Below are 21,211 nucleotides of genomic sequence, written 5' to 3'. Positions count from 1 at the left end.
TTACTTTTATTATATGTATAGGTTACAGCAAGAAACATTACGGCAGCAATATATTACTTACAATTAAATTTTTTTGGTCTCAATTTCTGTTCAAGTGCCAGGTTAAATAAATCTTTAAGCTTCCACCGAAATTCTCCATATTTATCCCTCCCCAACATCGCCAAAGGAGTCTGCTTTCTGTGGAGCAGAAAGGACCTTTGTTTCCCTTCTTCTCTCCCCCTCTCTTCTCCTCCCTATCTTGCTCCTGCAGGTCTCCCATTAAGTGGGAAACTAGTGTGCTTGGGTGTTAAGGTGGCAGAGCTTGCAGACCCGGAACCCCACAGATTCAGCCGCTGAGGCTAACCAACTGGTACACGGATGGGAAACAGTAGCTGTTTGCCTTGTCTTGAATTTCTTGTTTGTTTATAATGTACATAATCCCTTGTGTTTTGTTTTCTTTTCATGATAATAAGATCTCATGGTTTTATTGCTCATGTTATTATCATCTTTCATACAGGGTGAACTCTTGATCATGCTTTGCTGTTTTCTTGTTTCCACTACACCTGAACTATGGGGAGTTTCCACTGAACTAAAAAAACGAAAAGAAAAAAATAAAGGAAGTGAAACAGTTATGTATGTAAGCAAAGGCCCAAGCTTCTGTGGAGGCCCAGGAACTTTAAAAAATGTAGTTAGTGGGGCTGGCCCCGTGGCGCAGTGGTTAAGTGCACATGTTCCGCTTTGGCAGTCTGGGGTTCACCAGTTCAGATCCCGGGCACAGACATGGCACCACTTGGCAAGCCATGCTGTGGTAGGCGTCCCACATATAAAGTAGAGGAAGATGGGCACGAATGTCAGCTCAGGGCCAGTCTTCCTCAGCAAAAAAAAAAAAGAGGATTGGTGGCAGATGTTAGCTCAGGGCTAATCTTCCTCAAAAAAAAAAAAGTAGTTATCATGTGGTTTCACATAAAATAATCTGAAATTTGAGAGTAATCCAAAAACTCTATCCCAAAGACATAAGCTCAAATTTGAAATTAAGATCACAATGTCAAAAACACTTTTCTGAATATTTTATTTGTGCCTAAGATCTCTCTCAGCAATTTCTAGCCCAAACATCTCTCCCTTTCTTTGTTATGAAAGACTTTGAATTTGTCGTGGCCACTGTTGAACTGTCCTGGACTAGAGTACTTGCGCCTAAAATAACTGTGGTGGCGTGGGCTGTGAGACCAGAACCCTGGGTTCTAGTCCCGGCTTTGCCACTTCTTGGCCACCCAAGTTGGAGCATGTCCTGTGCCCCGTCCTTTTTGCAAACCCAGTTTCCTTATTTATAAAACAGGACAGATGATCTCCCTCCCTCTTGTCCTGGGTATCAGTAGGAGCCAATGAATGTCAGTATGCTCAGAAAGCTACAATAAACTCCCTAAGTAAATTTCTTATTTTAAAAAATACTATAGATATTTAGATAAATTAAAAGCGAATGGATAAACTGCTTTAGTCATCCCCAGTTTTTTCTCTCTGATGTAGAAGCAGCCTGTTTGAAGAACAGGACATGAGTGAAGTGGAGTCGGTCTCGTTAGCAAAGATAACTCGTTAAACAGTCTGACTCACGGCGCTCTGACAGGTGCAGTTCGGGCACAGGTGTTTTAGTTCCCTCTCACTGCTCACCAGTGAGTACTGGCTGCTCTAGAACATCCTAAGTGAGCTTAGTTTGTGTGTGTCAGGCTTTGGTTTTTGTGTCTGCCACTCCAGAGGGACCGGGAGGAGCAGCAGTGGTCTCCTCCCCGTGAAGACAGCCTCTGACAGCTTCTCTGTAAGTCCCCCAGCCCTCATCAAGAAGTGAGTACCAGGTGGGGGCATTCGAGACAGGAATCCGAAGGCCCCTGGAAGTAGTGACGTCTAATATACAAAGCATTATAATTTTTAAAATTTCCAACTGAAATATATAGAGAAATGTTTGCGTAATTAATTTACACTGAATAATACATTTTCAAAGCATTCTTTGGTCTGGGAACATTGCCCATTAACATTTCAGGGGGACCTTGGGCCGCTGTGTTGTTCCCAGGGCTGTGTTTGTGGTTGGCTGAGGGAGAGGAGTTGCAGGGTCCCAAAGTTCATTTACCTTTCCTTTCAGGGACGCTCAACTCCCAGCTTTGGTTCACAGAGAAGCGAATGATTTTTTCTCTACTTCTACCCTCCTGCCTGGCCCTTTTGCCCAACCTCAGTCTGGATCAAATTCAGTGTAGATAACAGACCTGGCATATAATTTTACCCTGCTTTATGTAGTGTTTATGATCTCATTTTGCTTCTGGGAGAGTACATGGGTATCCCTCTTAAACAAGCTCAATGTCTGAAAACTCACTAATAGAAAATGTTAAGAGTCAGGGAAAATTGTTAATAAATCCAGCAAATCCTATGCCCATTTTTCAGCTTCCTTTTTGTGCCATTGGGCCTGATAAAGAGCCGGCAGGAGCGGTCAAGAAAGCAGATAGCTATCCTTTAAGCTCTAGAGGCTTTGACGAAAGGTGAATTTATTTTAACTCCCCAAATGGAACTGGTAGGGAAAACAACATCTTGTAACAGAGATATTCTATGAGGTGCTTTGTTACCCAGCATGCCTTGAAAACAGAACCCCGCAATTCTTCAGGGGGTGCTTGTGAGTGTAACACAGCAGGAGTTTCGGTTTTAAGTTCAGCCCATTATAGGCTTTTCCAAAGCAACGTATCTCTGACTATAAATCTATAAGGAAATAAGGATTCTATATACAACTCTTAGCTTACATACTTTACTTTTCAGATAGTTTTTATGGCAAGAAAGCTATGTTTTAACCACTTCTAAAAGGTTAACTACTGTAAATTCAGCACTTTCTAATAATCCTTGGGTCAAAATAACTTTAATCACAGAATTAGAAGTGTTTTCAGCTATATTATGTTTTCTGAAATGGTCGAAAGACTCCTGGATCTTTTGCCACTTTTACAGGCTGCTGTAAATACGCTTGATGGCATCAGCTTCTTCTTTATCAAGGATGCCTTTCTCCACGTAGGCATCCGCTTGTTGGTTGATGAAGTCCCTCATCTTTGAAAGGTCATAATCTGGAAAATATCAGTAGAGTATCGTGAGCAAAGATCAGGAAAGAACAATCCCGTTACAGTGATTACCATTGGCTAGGAAGCACTTTGCACAACATGACTGCCGTCTATTTTCTTTCGCATTGGAACATTTTAGCTCTTGACCTTTGCACAGTACTTTGCAGTTTCAAACCATGTTTACTTACATTATATTACCTCACCTGCTCTTCACCACAACCCTGTGAGGTGTTCAGGTGGGGAGTACCACCTCATTTGACCACAGAGGAAACAGGCTCATAGACCAGGGCTTCAAAACTATTTATTTGAGGAAGATTAGCCCTGAGCTAACATCTGCTGCCAATCCTCCTCTTTTTGCTGAGGAAGACTGGCCCTGAGCTAACAACCAAGCCCATCTTCCTCTACTTTATATGGAGGACGCCTGCCACAGCGTGGCTTGCCAAGCGGTGCTATGTCCGCACCCGGGATCCGAACTGGCGAACCCCGGGCCGCCGAAGTGGAACGTGCGAACTTAACTGCTGCACCACCAGGCCGTCCCTATGAAAACTTTAATGTTTATACCAATCACCTGGGGCTCTTGGGAGGTTGTGGATTTGTATTCAGTAGGTCTGAGGTGGGGCCCCAGATTCTGCATTTTAAACAAGCTCCCAGGAGATGGTGATGCTGCTGGTCCAGGAATCACACTTGGGATAACAAGATCCTAAGACTTAAGTGGCTTGTTCAAGGTCACACAGGTAGTAAAAGTTACAATCAGAACCAGTGTTTTGACTTCCTGAACTTGTTACGCTGGTTAAGTCCATGTTGATGTGACAACCCACTTTTTATTTTCATATTAAGAATTATCTTGATTTTCATGCTGTTTGAATTGTATGCATGGAGTAAAAAGCCAAACCATAAGCTCTTTATGGTTCCTCTGTTCTACTTAAACAAAAAATTCATGTAAACCGTCAAACCACCCACCAAAAACAAAGAGATCCCCAAGTAAGGAGGCTGCTAGTGGCATCTTTCTGGAGGCTTAAAAAAAAAAAGCACCCACATCTTCCCTTGAGGCTGTAAGTATTATATGCTTATCATTTTAAAAAATAGAAAACACAGAAACATGAAAGTAAAATTTAAATTACCTGAATTCTCTTAATCATAGATAACTACAGCTGATATTTTGTTCTATTTCCTTTTAGCTTTTCAATGTATCTATCTCAACCCAGAATTGAGATCATAGTGTATATGCAACATATAACTAGCTCCTTTCATTAAGTTTACACAGTGAGCATTAATATTCTTCAGAAACACCATTTTTAATGGCTACATACAATGCATTCTATGGAGGTGCCACAATTTATGACCCTCATCCCCCACGGTCTGACATGTAGGTCTTCTGTGCCATAGAGTAAGTGGGTAGACCCCTGCAGATTGTGAGTTGCCCGAGGCTGAGTTCCTTGAGGATGGTGCCATTCGTGTTGGCTGTTGGAAGCCCCTGGAACAGAGCCCTCCCTCCTGTCGGTTTGTAAAGAGTAGAGAAATGGGAGAGTGAAGTGCAAAATCTCAGAGCATTCCACGGCCACCTATAGCCAGCCTGAATGTAATCTGAATCTGGGTCACTTGGGCATCTTTAAGCCCCTGCATGAAAGGAAAACTAAGCATGAAGGACCTCTACAGGCACCAGGTGTTTAGCATATAAAGGTGAGCTGCTGCTTAGAGAGTGCTTGTTTCCTCTGCACCAAGGAGGGCACTCGCTCCTCATTATGGCACGGCCCTGAGAAGTAAAGAGGCACCTCCCAGCATCGAGCCCGTTACAGCCATCATCTTATCTGCTCCTCCCAAAACCCCATGGGCTAAGCATTGGTATCCCCATTTCAGAGATGAAGAAACAGGACAGAGGAGGTAAGTCACTTGCTCGGGTCGTGGCAGAGTCAGGTTCTGAACCCCAGGTGCGCCTGGAGTCACTTCTTTGACCACTCTGCGGCCTCCAGGTAGTGCGTGTGAAGCATCCGACAAGTGCAGAGCACAGGTTCAATAAGCGCTTGGGTGTCTTGTTTTGTTTTGTTGACTTTCCCTTTCCCTCAGGCACAAAATAGAGAATCAGGCTGAACGGACATTTTGTGTGCACCGCACGAGCTGATTCCTGACTGACTCAGGGGCAGAAAGAGGCGCGTCTTGATTATCTCTGGTTCAGATTAATATTGGCTCTTCAGAATCGGATGCAGGGTCAACACTTTTAGCGGGACAAAAGGCAGACTCCCAAGGACAGACGTGAAGAGGTCCAGGTGATTTGAATGGACAAACAGGAAAATGTTTTGCTTTCTTTTGAAATGGAAAAACTGTATCTTTATGACATAGCTGTCAGTGTGTGCCGTGGGAAAACCAGCATGGTGCAGCGGAAAGGCTGCTGGAGTCTTTCCCAGCTCTGCCCTAGCGGGCTGTTAGGGTACACAAGTCAGTGGCCACCCTGCTAACCTTAAAAGAGATTTTAAGATTGTAAGGCTCAAAAGAGACAAGGGCTGTGATTCACTTTCTTTTACATTACAAACTTCTGTTTTAAGGCCACATAAGATTTAATCATCATCCTCACTATCACGTCACATGGACCTCCCTTTCCTGGCTTTGGGAAGGAGATTCAGGTCACTCAGTTCCCTGTCAAACAAAGGGCATCAGCAGAGGTTAAGGAAGGTCAGAACTAACACACTTCCTGCCCACACAGCTGCAGCCACTGCATGGCCCTAGGACCTAGATCCCCGCAGGCTTTGAGAGATGACCCCAGTCAAGCAGAACACCTGTGAAGGCAGTGGAGGAAAAGCTGTTTCTGACTTCAAGAGAGTGTATTGCCTGTCACCCTCACTTCCTGGAGGCGGAAGGCGGCATCGACCACAATATTGTCATTCTGAAGTCTGCTCACAGAGCCTTTGATATGCGAGCACCAGAGCTCCATGCTTCACTAGATGGTCGTTTCTGGAACTAGAAGATTGAATTGCTGTATGTTGCTGGTTACGACCAGGAGTCTGATTCATATGTTGATCAGTGAAAGAAATAACATAAATACCAAACTGTTGGACCATAGAATTTACGAATGCATTTTGGTACACACTGTATTACATGGACTCTAACAGAAACATTTTTTTAAAGTCTTTGCAGTCATTGATGGTTTGCTATAATTTTTCTTCCTTAGTGGTACCTGAAACAATGGCGCATTTTTCAATCAATGACAGATTTGATGAAATACAGCTCATGTGAATTTTAATGGAGCTGACAGCCTGGAAAGTCACATCATTTTGAATCAAATAAAATGAAGTATGTGTGAAGACCTGTTAACTGTTTGCATCTCGCTCAACTTACACGATCACAGGCTACAGGGATGCTGAAAATACATCTTCCTCGCACTATGCTCTTGTCTCAGAGCGGTTCTCAAACCTGGCTGCACAATGGACTCGGGGGGGCGTTTAAAACTACTGACGCCTGGGTCCATGCCCCTCAAGTTGAATTTAGTGGTCCTGTGGGTATCAAGATATTTAGAAGCCCCATGGGCGATGTGAATGCACTTTCAAAGTTGAAAAGCACTGCTTGTCTCATTCTGAAAGGATCGCTTTGCAACTGCTCTGGCCAGACACCAGGGAATCATACTGGAATCTTCTCTCTCCACGTAGCTCTTGGGTTTCTCTCTTCTTCTTTATTTTCTCTGCCTTGCCTTGGTTTAAGCCCCATATTTCTTTTTTGTCTTTTTTTTTCTTTTGAGGAAGATTAGCCCTGAGCTAACTACTGCCAGTCCTCCTCTTTTTGCTGAGGAAGCCTAGCCCTGAGCTAACATCCATGCCCATCTTCCTCTACTTTATATGTGGGGCGCCTACCACAGCACAGCGTGCCAAGCTGTGTCATGTCCGCACTGGGGATTCGAACCAGCGAACCCCAGGCCACTGACAAGCGGAACGTGCAAACTTAACCGCTGTGCCACCAGGCCGGCCCTAAGCCCCATCATTTCTGCACCAGACCCTTGCCTCTTCTCTCTCTCCCGACCTCTGGGTCTTATTTTTTCAATCTGTAACTACACTGCTGCCAGATAGATTTCTCAGTTCTTAAGTTAATTAAGCCCTAATTTAGGCTCCTCTGGCTAAAACTAACCTCCTTTGAAGGGTATGCAAGCCTCTTCCTGAATGGCTGCCCACCTTCCCAGCCCTGTCTGTTGGTCCTCCCCACAGACGCCCAGTGTTCCTGGGAAACTGAATGGCTCCAGTTCTCAGAATGTGTCACTCTCTTTTGTCCCTTTATGTCTTTGCATCCAGTGTTCCCTCTGCCTCCATCTCTCCTCACTTACCTTTCCAGCAAAGGCTTTCCGGTGGCTCTTTTGTCCAGTGGTCTCTGTCCCTGTAAGGAGATATGCCCCCTCCTCTCCCCATCACACTTATCTATGATAGCACTGAACAGGGCTGACTGTAGCTTTACTGATGCTGTGAGCGACTTGGTAGGGAGTGTGGGGGGCTGCATCTTATTGTCCTTGTCATTTCTGTACTCAGAACAGAGCCAGTTCTGTGTTTTGTTTTAAGGAAGTGAGTGACTGCAAGGTGCACCTAATATGTGCTCAGAAATGCCTTTGTTTAGTATATTCCAAGACCGGGGGGAAGGTAGACAGAGCAAGATTGGCAAAGTGTTAATAATTATTGAAGGTGGGTGATGGATACATGGGGATTCGTTATACTATTCTCTCTACTTTTGCTTGATGTTTTCATAATAAACTAGGAAAGAAAAGACAATGCCTTTGCTTGAAAGGCTGAGGTGAAAAATAAGAGAAATGGAGGTTCTGTTCCCTTCTGCATCTGACAGGTGCCTGGAGTCTTTTGGGCTCTGAGAGGAGACTTTAGCCCAACTTGACTGTGGGAATCTTTAACAAGAGCCACTAACAAATGGGTGAAGTCTGTAATTTATAATCACACTAAATCCTTACCTTCTTTATTTCCTTTTTTGTCGTGTTTCTTCAACCATTCGATATTTTTTCTGATGGCTTCCAAATAGGCTTCTGTTTTCCCTGGAAAAGTCAAGAAACCCATATTAAACACTCATAAAAATATCACTGCGTCTCTTTTTAAAGACCGCACTTAAGTTTGAAACCATAAACAAATATTGGACTTACCGAGCACTTGCAAGGTGGTGTCCCTAAGGAGGTGGTGTGCATATTTGTGGGGAGGGTGGGTGGGGATAAGACTCCAGGCTACAGGACCAGGCTGGTAGGTGTCAAGGAGCCATTATCCCCACACACAAATAACTACATTTTGATATCCTGGCAGAGAACAGTTTGGATTCAGTTCACTGGATAGGTGGGTACCTACAATCCTTACACTCGCTCATTTCTGGTTAGGGGTGGTAGGTGGGTACCTACAGTTCTTACACTGGGTCATTTCTGGTTAGGGGTGGTAGGTGGGTACTTCCAATCCTTACACTGGCTCATTTCTGGTTAGCGGTGGTTCTTCCAAACTGAGGAGCATTGTCAGGTCAAGAACTGAATCAGAATGGCAGATACTTAAAAGACCCAATTACCAAATAAGCGATTTTAAGTCAGTCCCAAAATGTGGTTTCGTGTAAGTCTTCTGCCCAGTCTGGTAGGGAGTGTGTAAAAACTCAAGTGAGGAGGTGATCTGGGCCTCATTTCAAGGTTTGCATGGCGAACCTTAGAACTTGGGCTAGTAAAACTCCCCTGGATGTAAACACTCTCCGATGGGCCTCAAGTGTGGCCAGAGGATGCCATGTGTCACTGAAGCACCTGCTCTGTGATGCCCTTTACATACATTGTTGTCTGCAAGTGGGTATTATCATCAACTTAGAGATGAGGAAGCTAAGGCTCAGAGAGGCAAAGTGACATGGTGGAGGCCACACAGGAAATAACAGAGGTGGAATTCGGACTCTAGTCTTGCCAAGTTTCTGCTTCCTGCACTATCCGAAAGACAAGACCTGTCTTCAGACATGACACTGATGTAGCCTTGTTCTGTCTCAGAGAAATCAACCATCCCCTTAACCAGGTGAGGTCCCTAGTGCCCAGTGTCTGCACTAAGAGACCAGGGGATCTGGAGGGTACTTGATGGCCTAAGAAGAGAGGCCTTCAAAGTCCAGGGCCTCTGCAGACGCAGTGGCTGCCAAAGCTCAGTGTGGTGACCACCATACTGAGCCCTGTCACCTCTAGTCTACTGCCCAGACCTCTTGGCTGAGCTGCCTGTCTTGTGTGCTTATTGTGTGCCAGGGCTGTGCTTTGTGCTCCAAAATGCATGATCTCTTTTTTTTTTTTTTTTTTTTTGAGGGGAATATCTATCTTTATTACCATATTAGAAGCAAGTAAACTGAGGCTTGAATTTGAGACAAGATTTCTCTAAACTGGTACGAAGCAGATTATGAAAATATCAGCAGGGAGGAGGGTGTGTTCCCTTGCCAGGCACACCTAACCTCACACTTTTCCCTGAGGCTGCCCTGCTCTCCCTCACCTTGGGGTTCGAGGTCAGTGCACATGGGATTGCCCAAGAGCTTGTTAGAAGATGTAGGTTCTGGGGTTTCATTCTATTTAGACTCCGATGGCCTAAGCGATCTGATACAGTGGGCTGGAAACCCAACTTGAGAAAGACCGACACTGAAAACGGAAGAATGGGAAACCAAAACTGTTGTACCCACAACTGCATGACCTCTCTTACTCTTCACAACAACCTTTCGAGGCAGTCCTCTTTCACCCCCGTTTTACAGGTGAAGAAACTGAAGCATACAGAGACAAAGTAATATGCCAAAGATCATGTGGCTAGTAAGTAGTAGACCCAGGCTTGAATCTGGGCACACCTGACTACAGTCCAGGAACAACAACATTGTCTTAAGCTTTGCTGATGTTCCAATTTCCACCCTTGCATTTATCTAAGTGACTTCCTGAGCATCTTTCTTCCTGATATCATAAGCCCACTCTTGCCTCACCACTGGGGTTCCATGTTATCTGGTCCCAAAGAAGCGCAGAGAAGCTCCTGTGCAAAAACGGTTGGGTGGAGAAGAGAAGAGATCCACTAATTTCAGCCCCTACTCACTTCAATCACCTGTGTAAAAACAGTCTGATTTCAGTGCTTTGTTTTTAAGAGTGTTAGAGCATGTGAAACACCCATGTCACCCTGGCTGAAATAACACTACGGCACAACGAGTATAGAGAGAGCATCGTCTGTTGTCCATTTGCTGAGAAGGCCAACTGGATTTGGTAACATAAAAACAGCATTCTCTATTTCAAATTAATTCAGTTAGAAAAGGGTTTTTGCACAAGGGAAGAAATCTTAGTGTAGACTATTTCTAAAGAATGCAACATCATATTTTTGAAGGGTTTAAATCAAATTAGTATGTCTCAGGGCTTGCTTTAACGAATAGATAATAATTTGTCACTAGCACATTAGGGAATCAGGGCTTCTGAAACTTTTGAGAATGTGTGAAGATAGTTTTGTTCTTTAAATAAGTTTAAGCATTCTTCCCACAATCTTATCCATGATATGATATCATAATGTGGACAGCTTATTTGAGAAAAGGAAAACCAGAGTTAGTCTCTGTTTACATACTGTATTAAAAATTCTGAATTAGGAGAGTAAAAAATAAATAAGAAGTTTTGCCCTAGTGTAGCAGACATTGTTGATCCCCCACCCTCATGCTTCCCTGTTCCTGATATGCTCATAGAGAAGCGCTCAACCAATGATGGGCAAAATTGGTAGGTCAACATCTCACTTCCTTAAACATCTTCCACACAGTTTCCCAGAGGTCCTCGGTGGGACGGAGCCCCAGTTGCCCACAGCTGAAGCCGGCTCATTAACCCACTTCATATTAGCTTCTTTCCCTTCCAGGCCTCATGGACCTATTCCGTTAGGGTGCTTCCTGGGGTCACCTCCCAATTAAACTACTCAACCTCAAATCCTTCTCTCAGGATCTGCTTTGGAGGGAACCCAACCTAAGACAATTTGAAACAGGGGACTCAGCATCATCTTGTTAGGTTGCTTTTTGCTCAGGAATCAATTACCCATAATAAAAATAGTGTTTGAATTTAAAAAGTATGAAGTGCATTAAAAGTAATTTTATTCACTATCTTGACATATCAACCCATAATAGAGAACGGGTTTACTGCAGCTTAAAGAAAACTAGACTGCAATCCATTAAAAGACTACTATCTTGTGGATCATAACATCTATGATTAGGACAGTTTCTCTCATTTAAAATAGACCCCCCATCCCCTCCACCCACCTTTTCTGCTTTATTTTTACCCATAGTGGTTAAAACTTTCTGCCATATCATATAATTTATTTAAGTTTATTGTTTGTCTCCCTCCCTTAGAAATATTTCTTGTTTTCTGATGTACTCCCATGCCTAGAAAAAAGCCTGACACATAGCAGGCTCTCAGGAAATATTTGCCGAATGAGTGAATGGACGAAGCCTTCGTATATAGAAGACAATCGTAATCAGAAGATTGCTCAGTGAGCATGGAGCAGAAACAAGAGAAATGACAATTTTTGAAAGTATAAATGGTATACATTTCCTTCTTTTCTTTTTATGAAGAAATTGTTTATTTGAAAGACTTGAAATTTAGTGGATTCTGAATTGAAATGTTATATCAGAAACAATTGAAAGCACCTACAAATGTGCTAGACATACTATATCCATATGTCATTTAATCTTCACAGAGCTCTGTGAAATAAGCACTATTATTCCCATTCTGCTCATGAGGGAACTAAGGCTCAGAGAGGTTAAGTGATGTACCCAAGGGGGCACAGCTGAGTAAGGGTCAGAGCCTGCTCTTGAATGAGAATGAGTCTGGAGATTCTGACAGTGGAGCTGGGTAGAATTCACCTTTTAGACAAGAGTTGTTTAATCTCTATTGGTTCTTACCAAACTGGCCAAAAAGGCCGTGGTTCTCAAACTTGGCTGAGTGTTAGAATCACTTAGGGGAGCTTTAAAATATCTTGATGCCCGGGTTACTCTTTATGCCAATTAAATCAGAATATCTGGAGGTAGGGAGAAAGCATCAGTATTTGTTAACAATCCTGAGGTGATTCCAACGCTGGGCAAAGTTTGGGAACCACTGCCGCCGGTATCGGGGGCTCCGCACACTTTCTGGAACGCTGGTAACGACCGGAATGAATAAAATCAGGTGTCCCTCCGCTCTTGGAGAGACGCAGCTGGTTCCTATTTACATTTTCTCTTCTCGGGAGCTGTGAAGCAAATCTTTTATTTACACAGTGTGCACCGAAAGCCCAGGAGAGGCCACTTTGGAAAGCTGGCCTATTTTTTTCAAATTTATTTTAGCTTCCTTTGGAAAAAAATAGCTCATGGCTGAGGTAACACAGCACAAGCCTTAAAACATATGCTGAAGCAGATGGGCAGAGGGCCAGAGGCAGACGCAGCCCTGCTTTTCTGGCTGTTCTGGTTTTCAGCATTGCAAGAGGAATGTCCTTTTTCATACAGGAATTTGTCCCGACCCTGATAACTATCCTGATCCTCACCCCCAACCCCTTAAAAACACTATAGAAATCAGTAGAGTTAACCTATTGAATGCTGGATATACTAAAGATACTGGACCTCTTAAAAGAGTTTTTATAAAAATTGTTTGATATAATGCTTAAAATTCTGTAAAGATTATATGATTAGTTTTTTTTTTAAGATTTTTAATTTTTTTTCTTTTTCTCCCCAAAGCTCCCCAGTACCTAGTTGTGTATTTTTAGTTGTGAGTCCTTCTAGTTGTGGCATGTGGAACGCAGGCTCAGCATGGCCTGATGAGCAGTGCCATGTCTGTGCCCAGGATCCGAACGGGTGAAACCCTGGGCCACCAAAGTGGAGCGCGTGAACTTAACCACTCGACCACGGGGCTGGCCCCTGATTACAGTTTTGAACTGCACAAAACAGAGCAACTGATACCACTTCAGCTCTCATGGATGCCAACATGGGCCCCACAGCCATTCAATTAAAGAATTCCTGCAAAACGATGACATTTTACCTGCACATATGATACGGCATGGACTAGAGGGATGAGCACTGAATGGTAGTCAAGAGACATAAGTCCAAGGCCCCGCTCTGCCACTCTTTGGCTATGAGATCTTGGATGCGTCACTTCATCTCCTGAGCCTTGGTTTACTTATTTGCTAATTGAGGGGTGAATTCTAAAATGAAGGTTCCTGGTTTCTGTGTACGGGAAGAAATTCTCCTTTGCTGTCCTTGGAGAACCTGTGTTGGTGGAAGGTCTCTGGTCTGTGCTTAGCTCCTGGCACACTTGCTGACTCGCAAGGCAGAAGACTGGACTCACTATTTTTGGACATTTCTAGCAGAATGCCTTGGGGCTTGAATAAAGGCATGAATTTTCTTATGTTGCTTTAAAAATAAGAGCATCCATATAAGTTAGTCAATTTATTATCAATTTATTAATTATAGGCTACCTTCTCTTCTGGCTTCTATAAATACGCTATGGGAAGGATATCCTTTGGGAAGGATAGGACATTTAGGTGAAAGATCTTAGAGATCATCTTTTCAACCTAATTCCATGATCTAGCCATAAATTTGACAAATAACGGCATTGAAATAAGTTTATGGGTGTTATAATGCTTATCTCATCCTTTGGATGATTTTAAAAAAAGATTTTCAGTGACTCATAGAGCAGAAGTGAATGAGTAAACACCGAACTGGCAAAAAGAGCCACACTTAGATCATGGAATAAAGTTTTCAAGCACTTTGTTTCCAGAGATCAATTTACTTGAAAAATTAAGCAACTTTGTGGATATGGTCGACATCAGAATAAATTCAATTTCATTGGCATATCCCCAAATTTAGGAATAATTATCAAATCATTCAAATGACTGCACCAATTAGAAACCAATATTTTAAAATATTATTCTTAGGGGCAGGCCCCATGGCAGAGTGGTTAAGTTTGTGCGCTCCACTTTGGCGGCCCAGGGTTTTGCTGGTTTGAATCCTGGGCGGGGACATGGCACAACTCATCAAGCCATGCTGAGGCGGCATCCCACATGCCACAACTAGAAGGACCCACAACTAAAAATACACAACTATGTACCAGGGGGTTTTGGAGAGAAAAAGGAAAAATAAAATCTTTAAAAAAATTTAAAAAAAATAAATAAAATATTATTCTTAATGAGTCCCACTAGAAAGCAAGAGTTTAAATAGTCTAAGTAAACTATATTCCAATTCATTTTTCATCATTGGTATTTAAATTAGATTTTTTTACTTTAAACCTGAAATGAGATGCATGTAAACAGGCTTTGTAATTTGAAGAGTGATATAAATGTAGGGTATCATTGTTATTGTTATTATTATCCCTGTCCCTCACAGGCCCCAGCACGTGCTTGGCATGGTTAATAAGTATTTGCTGTCGTTAGATGGGGCCATCACCTCACATTGCAAGACCAAAACAGACTCTCTGCAGATACTCCTGCCAATGCATCCTGCTCATAATTATTTCCTTAAGTGGTTCTGGCTGGGCCATTACCTCATCCCTTGCTCTGCTCTGTGATGCCTCCAGCTTTCTTTCCGCAGGGAGCCTGTCCTACACCCTCCTGACTCATCAATAAGACAGATATGCACGCACGTATGTGGCTTGTGTTACACTTGCCTACTTGTGGGAAGAACTATTCTCATTTCAAAGCTTCCCCGAGTCCTCAGAGGTGGGCACTGGTTCTTAGGTTCCTTCTGTAGCTCCACTTCTGGGGCACAGTGCCAGGCAGGCCATCGGAATAAATGTTTACTTATTGTTGACTGAATGTCTCAGGAAACTCAGTCAACCCGGCCTTCACCCACATGGATGCTTTTATTTTTCTGCCCAGAGACAACAGGTGTTTTCTTATTGGGTTTTATAACAGAGAAGCAGAATAGCCTTGGAAAAAAGTGCAAATAAGGCAACTGTGAATACAAAGCGATATGTCATAATACGTCCTTTTGGGGATTAATTACATTTTTTCCAAGAAATTTTGGCCCTTGACTTAAGCTTAGTTTGGTGTTTTCTAAACTGTGGTAGAATCAGTTTTCCTTATCCCAGAGTAATGGGGGACCGGGGGAAGCATGAATAAATTAAATCTGTAACTAATGAAGGGAGGGGAACTAACTTTAGCCCCAAATCCCTACCCTCTTCCAAATGTTTCAGTAAACCCATCACAAAGAGTAACACCAAATGGACGGAGTTTTACTCTTTTCTCTCCCCGTTATTATCTGATGGAAATCCTAATGAGAAAAGAAATCTGACCTCATCGTTAGTCTCCAAACACTCACGTCCTAAATAGGCAATAGTGGGTACCAAGAATCGACTCCTTCATGTTCCTTTTTTACATCTTGTTTTCCTAAAACAAGCAGAGACCCGTCAGCACCCATTCCTAGGAATGCTTGCACAGCCGTATAAGGTGTTGTCTCAAGCACTGAGCACGCTGCCTCAGCAAATCGGAGGGCCTGGATGACGGCTTGCTTTGCTCTAGGAAAATAGAATCATTACGCATGGGTCACACTCAGAAGAGATGATGCGGCCATGCTGGGTTGCGGTTGGGGTGAGCTGAAGCGCCTTGTGGTGCCCAGTTCCTGGCTCTCTATCTCAGGCCACAGGACCAGTCTTTTCCTGGTTAGCTAGCTTTCCAAAGTTTACCATTCATCCTCCACTTGACATCCATTAGGATGGCTACCATCACAAAAAAAAATGCAGAAAATAAGAAGTGTTGGTGAGGATGTGGAGAAATCGGGACTCTTGCACTTGTTGGTGGGAATGTAAAAGGGTGTAGCTGCTGTGGAAAACAGTGCCGTGGTTCCTCAAAAATAGAACTATGATATGATCTAGCAATTCCACTTCGGGGAATAGTCCCCACAAAAATGAATGCAGGGTCTCGAGATATTTGTACACCTATGTTCAGAGCAGCATTATTCACAACAGCCAAAAAGTGGAAGCAACCCGAGTGTCTGTAGACAAGTGGATGGATAAACAAAATGTGGTATACACATTCAATGGAATATTATTCAGCCTTAAAGAGGAAGGACCTTCTGACACTTGCTACAACATGGATGAACTCTGAGGACATTATGCTAAGTGAGATAAGCCATTTGCAAAAGGATAAATACAGTGTCATTCCACTTAAATTAGGTACCTAGAGTAGTCAGATTCATCGAGACAGAAAGTAGCATGGTGGTTGCCAGGGCCTGGGAGGAGAGGGGGAACGGGAAGTTACTTTTAATGAATACGGAGTTTCAGTTTTGCAAGATGAAAAGAGTTCTGGAAATGGATGGCGGTGATGGTAGCGCAATAATACAAATGTACTTAATGCCACTGAACTGTACACTTAAACGTGGTTAAGATGGTAAATTTTAGGAGCCGGCCCGGTGGCGAAATAGTCGAATGCGCATGTTTTGCTTCTGCGGCCGGGGTTCGCTGGTTCGGATCCCGGGTGCAGACATGGCACTACTTGGCATGCCATGCTGTGGTAGGCGTCCCACATATAAAGTAGAGGAAGATGGGCACGGATGTTAGCTCAGGGCCAGTCTTCCTCAACAAAAGGAGGAGGATTGGCAGCAGACGTTAGCTCAGGGCTAATCTTCCTCCAAAAAAAAAAAGAAAAAAAAAGATTGGCAACAGATGTTAGCTCAGGTGCCAATCTTAAAAAAAAAAGATGGTAAATTTTATGTTATATGTATTTTACCACAATTAAAAAACATAGATATTTTTTAAAAGTTTACCACTCATCCAAAGTGAGCCTAGGGTTGAGTGGAAGTATCAACGCAGCATGACCGGTTAGCCAACAAGGCAGGCACGTCACCGTTTCCACTTTCCCTGTCCATGACAAACACTGTTAATTAATCATCCCAACATTCTTTCCTCCTGAGTCCAGATGCAAGATCATAACCTTTCTCAACATAGGCCACCACCAAACAACCAGAGTTATGTCAGCTGTGTCAGTGTAGGAGAAAACTGTGACGGTCTATGAAATGAATGCTAGAGAAAAGTGTACAAAAATACAAAACTTCATAAGATAGGAAAAATCAACATAAACTTGATATATTAAGAAAAATTTCTTTTTCAGCTCTGCCTCAAAAAAGTTCCGATAACTGAAATAGAAGCAGTACTTTTGACCAACATTACCACTCATTTGAACTCATGTAACCCAGGTTCAATTTTCTATATTTTCTACAAAAACTCTTCTTCAGAACTCTTTGAAGGGGAATTGATTTCAAGTCTTGGGACAGAAGAATTCAGAGGGGGTCTAGAATATCCTGGTGTTGCCAGAGAGCAAAGATGCTTTAGAAACCACTGGGTGCAGTACTGAAAGGACAAAGGAGAAACTTAGGGGGGCTCCTACTGCCTGGGCTGTACCAATTGAGGCATAAAATCAAAGTCAACTGGAACAGCTTACGTAACTGGAAAAAGTTAATACATATAAAGTGTTAATATAGTAATAATATAAAATGGAGATAGTTTGCAATTTTATTGCTAAGTTATTAAGTACATAGCTAGTCTGTTCTTTTCTACTTAATGCACAGACGCTGTTAAGCATGGGTCTGTTATTAAGTATAAATGTGAACCTGTTTCTATCTGCATGAGCAGGAGAAATTAGGAACCTGTATGTGGGCCAAGCAGTCTCTTGAAAATTAAGAGCTATCCCATGAACTTGGTCAGCCTTTGTGGTCTCATATCATATTACAGCAAGAAATAAGCAAAGCCCATCAGCCACTAATGAGTATACATAATAAACAATGAAAAGAGAGCCCAAGGGTGTGTTTTCAGGTGATGAATTAGCAGAATGTCAGTCTCCACTCCCCTGTCCCAAGAGAGCAATGACTCACTCCCTCGGCTGCCAGGGAAAATTTCTCTAGATGACTCTACAGATGAGTCACTGATAAGACATAAGTAAGGTTCCAGTTATATCAAAGCATCCTAAGGACAGAAAGATAAGGTAGGTTTAAGCCACCTGTTCACAACTTCTGGTAAAGACACTGAGTTTCAGAAAAAGAATATCTATCTGAGGAGAGAGGTAAATTTTCCGTGATGTCACTAGCACACTTTGTAATGAAAAGGGCTTGAAGCCCTGGATTATGCGACCAGATCCCACATCCTGACCTCAAATCAGAGGGTTAACAACTTGGAACTTGCAGCCTCATGGAGTCTTTTTCTTGGAGGGTATGATAAAGTTTCTGAAATCTTAGGAAGATGTAAATTTCATATCATTTAGACTTACTAAGGCAGAGCAAAAATTGGACCCCAGGAATGTGTGAGAATAAGGATAAATACGTTAGTTTGGTAATTATTGGGCTACTTTAATGTATGCTTTTTTGATCTTTAAGGCTTGTAGGTTATTTGAAGAGATTTGATATATTGGATTTGTGATTTTTAATCAAGTCCTTAGAAGTGTTTGTCAGGTTGCAATCACTATAAGTAATTAAGGAAATTTCCTTTAAATCCGTACATGTAGATGACTTTGTTGAATAAGTAGTATGTGAGTATGTAGATTAGTGTTGATTATGTTTAAAGAAATATTGCTTAATAAATTCATAAGATCAAAATTTGGACCTTAAACAATATCCAAACAGCCAAGAGTATTCTTCCCCAAGCAGAAAAACCCATTGAACACTAAGGACCATCAAAACATGAAACCAACTTGCCATCCCAAAAGACTCAAGATCATTAAAAAAAGATTGCTATTCAAATAAAGGTACCACATGCTGAATCTTTTCTATACAGATGGTGCTAATTTCTCAGAGATGGTTGGGTTTGCCTTTTGAATCACGCTTCCTGGTGTGGTGAAAGTTTTTGCTTCCCCAATTTCATTGCCAACCTACAGCTGTCAATTCCATACCTTTTGGCTCATCTGTCTTTCCTCTTGGGTTGGAGTCATCATTTTTTGTTGTATCCTTCAAGGTTCCATATTCCTTTTCCATCTTAGCTGCTTCTTCCTTGGTACTATCTGTTTCTTCATGACTCTTTTCTGATGGCACTGTAATCAGATTATGCACGGTTGTTATAATCCTATTTCCTATCTATTAATTAACTCCTAATGTAGAAATAAACTTTATGGAAAAGATACAGTTTGAGGTCAGATCATTTTTTGAGCTAAAAGGGATCTGAGTGATTATCTAGTCCAGCTCCTTCCCCCCATTTCACAGAAAAGGAAACTGAGGCCCAGAGAGGAGAGAGGCCTAAGGTCACCCACTGAATTAGCAGAAGAGCTGGGTCAACCCCCAGCTTCCTGGGCTCTGGCTTAGCGTTCTTTCCCTTCTGCCATACTGTGTCATCAGAGAGTAGATTATTTTCCTTTCCTTAATCAACGTAGGCAATCAGGTGGGATGTGTCAGGTCCAAAAGTAAATTTGAGTCTTGATTCGAAGTGAAAATAACTCTGTAGTTGCCCAATGTCTCCTTGACATTGTGTCTTTGAAGAAGACACTGTCACTCAGAGTGGCATGGAGGATTTGGGGCTCCGACAGGACTTCTCTCCTCTGCCTCCTTCTCCATGCTCCCTTACCCCTGGTCCTACCAATGGGGAGAAGAGAACTGGACCCTTGCTGTCAAGAAGGCATAACCTTGCTCACTTCTCACTTAAAAATAACTAGATTTCTAGCAATCTTATATTAAATCTTTTTTTAAAGATTAAAAAAAAATTTTATTTTATTTTTCTTTTTTCTCCCAAAGCCCCCCAGTACATAGTTGTGTATTTTTTTTCTTTTTAGTTGTGGATCCTTCTAGTTGTAGCATGTGGGACACCGCCTCAGCATGGCCTGATGAGCAGTCATGTCTGCACCCAGGATTCGAACTTGTGAAACCCTGGGCCGCCGAAGCGGAGTGCACGAACTTAACTACTCGGCCACGGGGCCGGCCCCTGTATTAAATTTTAAAAATCATATACCTTAATGAAGGTAACCCCTTAAAAAGAATGGTAATGCATCCCTGTTGTCAATAAAATAGGGAACCTCAAGCAGTCTAACAATAGGCTTTTTTATTTTCAATAAATGGGTTACTACTATAGAAAAAGGAAAGGAGAAAAAAAAGAAACCACTTATTTTTTCATTATGTAAAGCATTCACTACTAGTGCTATGGTCTATGTATATTTTTTGATGCATATTTTTCTCATAGTTGTGGTATACTCTTGTTCCTTTCTTTTGTCGTTGTCATCATTATGGAAGGATATTTCCAGGTTATTAAAAAACTACTTGAAAACATCATTTTAAAGGGCTGCATAATATACAGCCCTCAAATATATGTACATAACTTCTGAGATCAGGACACGGCATTAAAGTTTAGGAACTTGTGACCTTGACTCTTTGCTCCTCCATCCCCCTGGAAGGAGGCTCGTTTGCACAGCTGTGCTCCGTGGTGTTTGCCGTGCTGAGCAGGGTAATGAGAGATGGAGAAGTGAAGAAACTGAGAGAAGGGGCAAAATCACACCAGAGAGGAGCACAGACTATCCCAGAGGAGAGAGAAGACCCCGGAGGGAAGAGTAAGCGGATGGGGCAGAGAGAGTGGACAGATGACCAGGGACAGTAGTCTGGACATGTCGTGATCTGGGGAGAGAAAGAGACACCTAAAGGAGAATTTTAGGACGGATTGCTCAGTTTTGTGACATTGCCCTCTCCTTTCCCCAACAGCCACTTTCTAAGAATCTTCAGCAAAGACTTACATTTCTTTTCTATACTTCTTGGCGTCAGATTTCTGTGCTGAGACTGGCCACAAAATAGCCAAGGTGACAGTTGCTTAATCCCATGGTTAGATTTCAGATTTTAAAACTTTCTGAATTCTGTAATTCTTTATCAATGTTTCTTAAAGATCATTATTTACCACTCAAAAGGGTTATTGCACTAAAAGCTGGAAAAATAGTAAAATAAATCATACCTGGGAAAAGCTTGCTTTTATTGTCAGTGACATTTTTTTCTAGCTTGTTCTTGGTCTGAAGAGCAATTGTTTCATCCAAGTTTTCTGGAGGGAGGAGGGAAAGAAATAAAATTTTATTTCTTGAAAGATGATATCAAACTTCTACTAAAAATGTTTAAATCTCATCAGAAATATCACAATAGCAATTCCACAATATGAACACTGCTAATAAGATGCTTTGACATGGATTTTATTTCTAGGAAGCACAGACTTTCAGGATGGAAAGGCATGCTATTTGAGATCCCCAAGTTCAGCCTCCTACTCCGTTAACTGCAGAAGTCCC

At 42.3% G+C, this 21,211-nt stretch overlaps 1 protein-coding gene across 1 annotated transcript in view; it reads right to left on the bottom strand.

Moving 5' to 3' along the window:
- Window positions 1-2,539: 2,539 nt before the first annotated feature.
- The window catches only part of SCG3 (secretogranin III), a 36,752-nt gene continuing 18,080 nt past the window's right edge, over window positions 2,540-21,211 (bottom strand). The window contains exons 9-12 of the mRNA XM_046654641.1: window positions 20,890-20,973; window positions 18,860-18,997; window positions 7,990-8,070; window positions 2,540-3,065 (exon numbers count right to left, since the gene is read on the bottom strand). Coding sequence (XP_046510597.1) covers window positions 2,947-3,065; window positions 7,990-8,070; window positions 18,860-18,997; window positions 20,890-20,973 — 422 coding nt within the window. The 3' untranslated portion in view covers window positions 2,540-2,946. The remainder of the gene's footprint in view (window positions 3,066-7,989; window positions 8,071-18,859; window positions 18,998-20,889; window positions 20,974-21,211) is intronic.

This window comes from Equus quagga, chromosome 2 (assembly GCF_021613505.1).
Source record: "Equus quagga isolate Etosha38 chromosome 2, UCLA_HA_Equagga_1.0, whole genome shotgun sequence".
Classification (NCBI taxonomy): domain Eukaryota; kingdom Metazoa; phylum Chordata; class Mammalia; order Perissodactyla; family Equidae; genus Equus; species Equus quagga.
The sequence above is the reverse complement of the archived record's forward strand: the minus strand, read 5'-3'. Positions and strand labels throughout refer to the sequence as shown.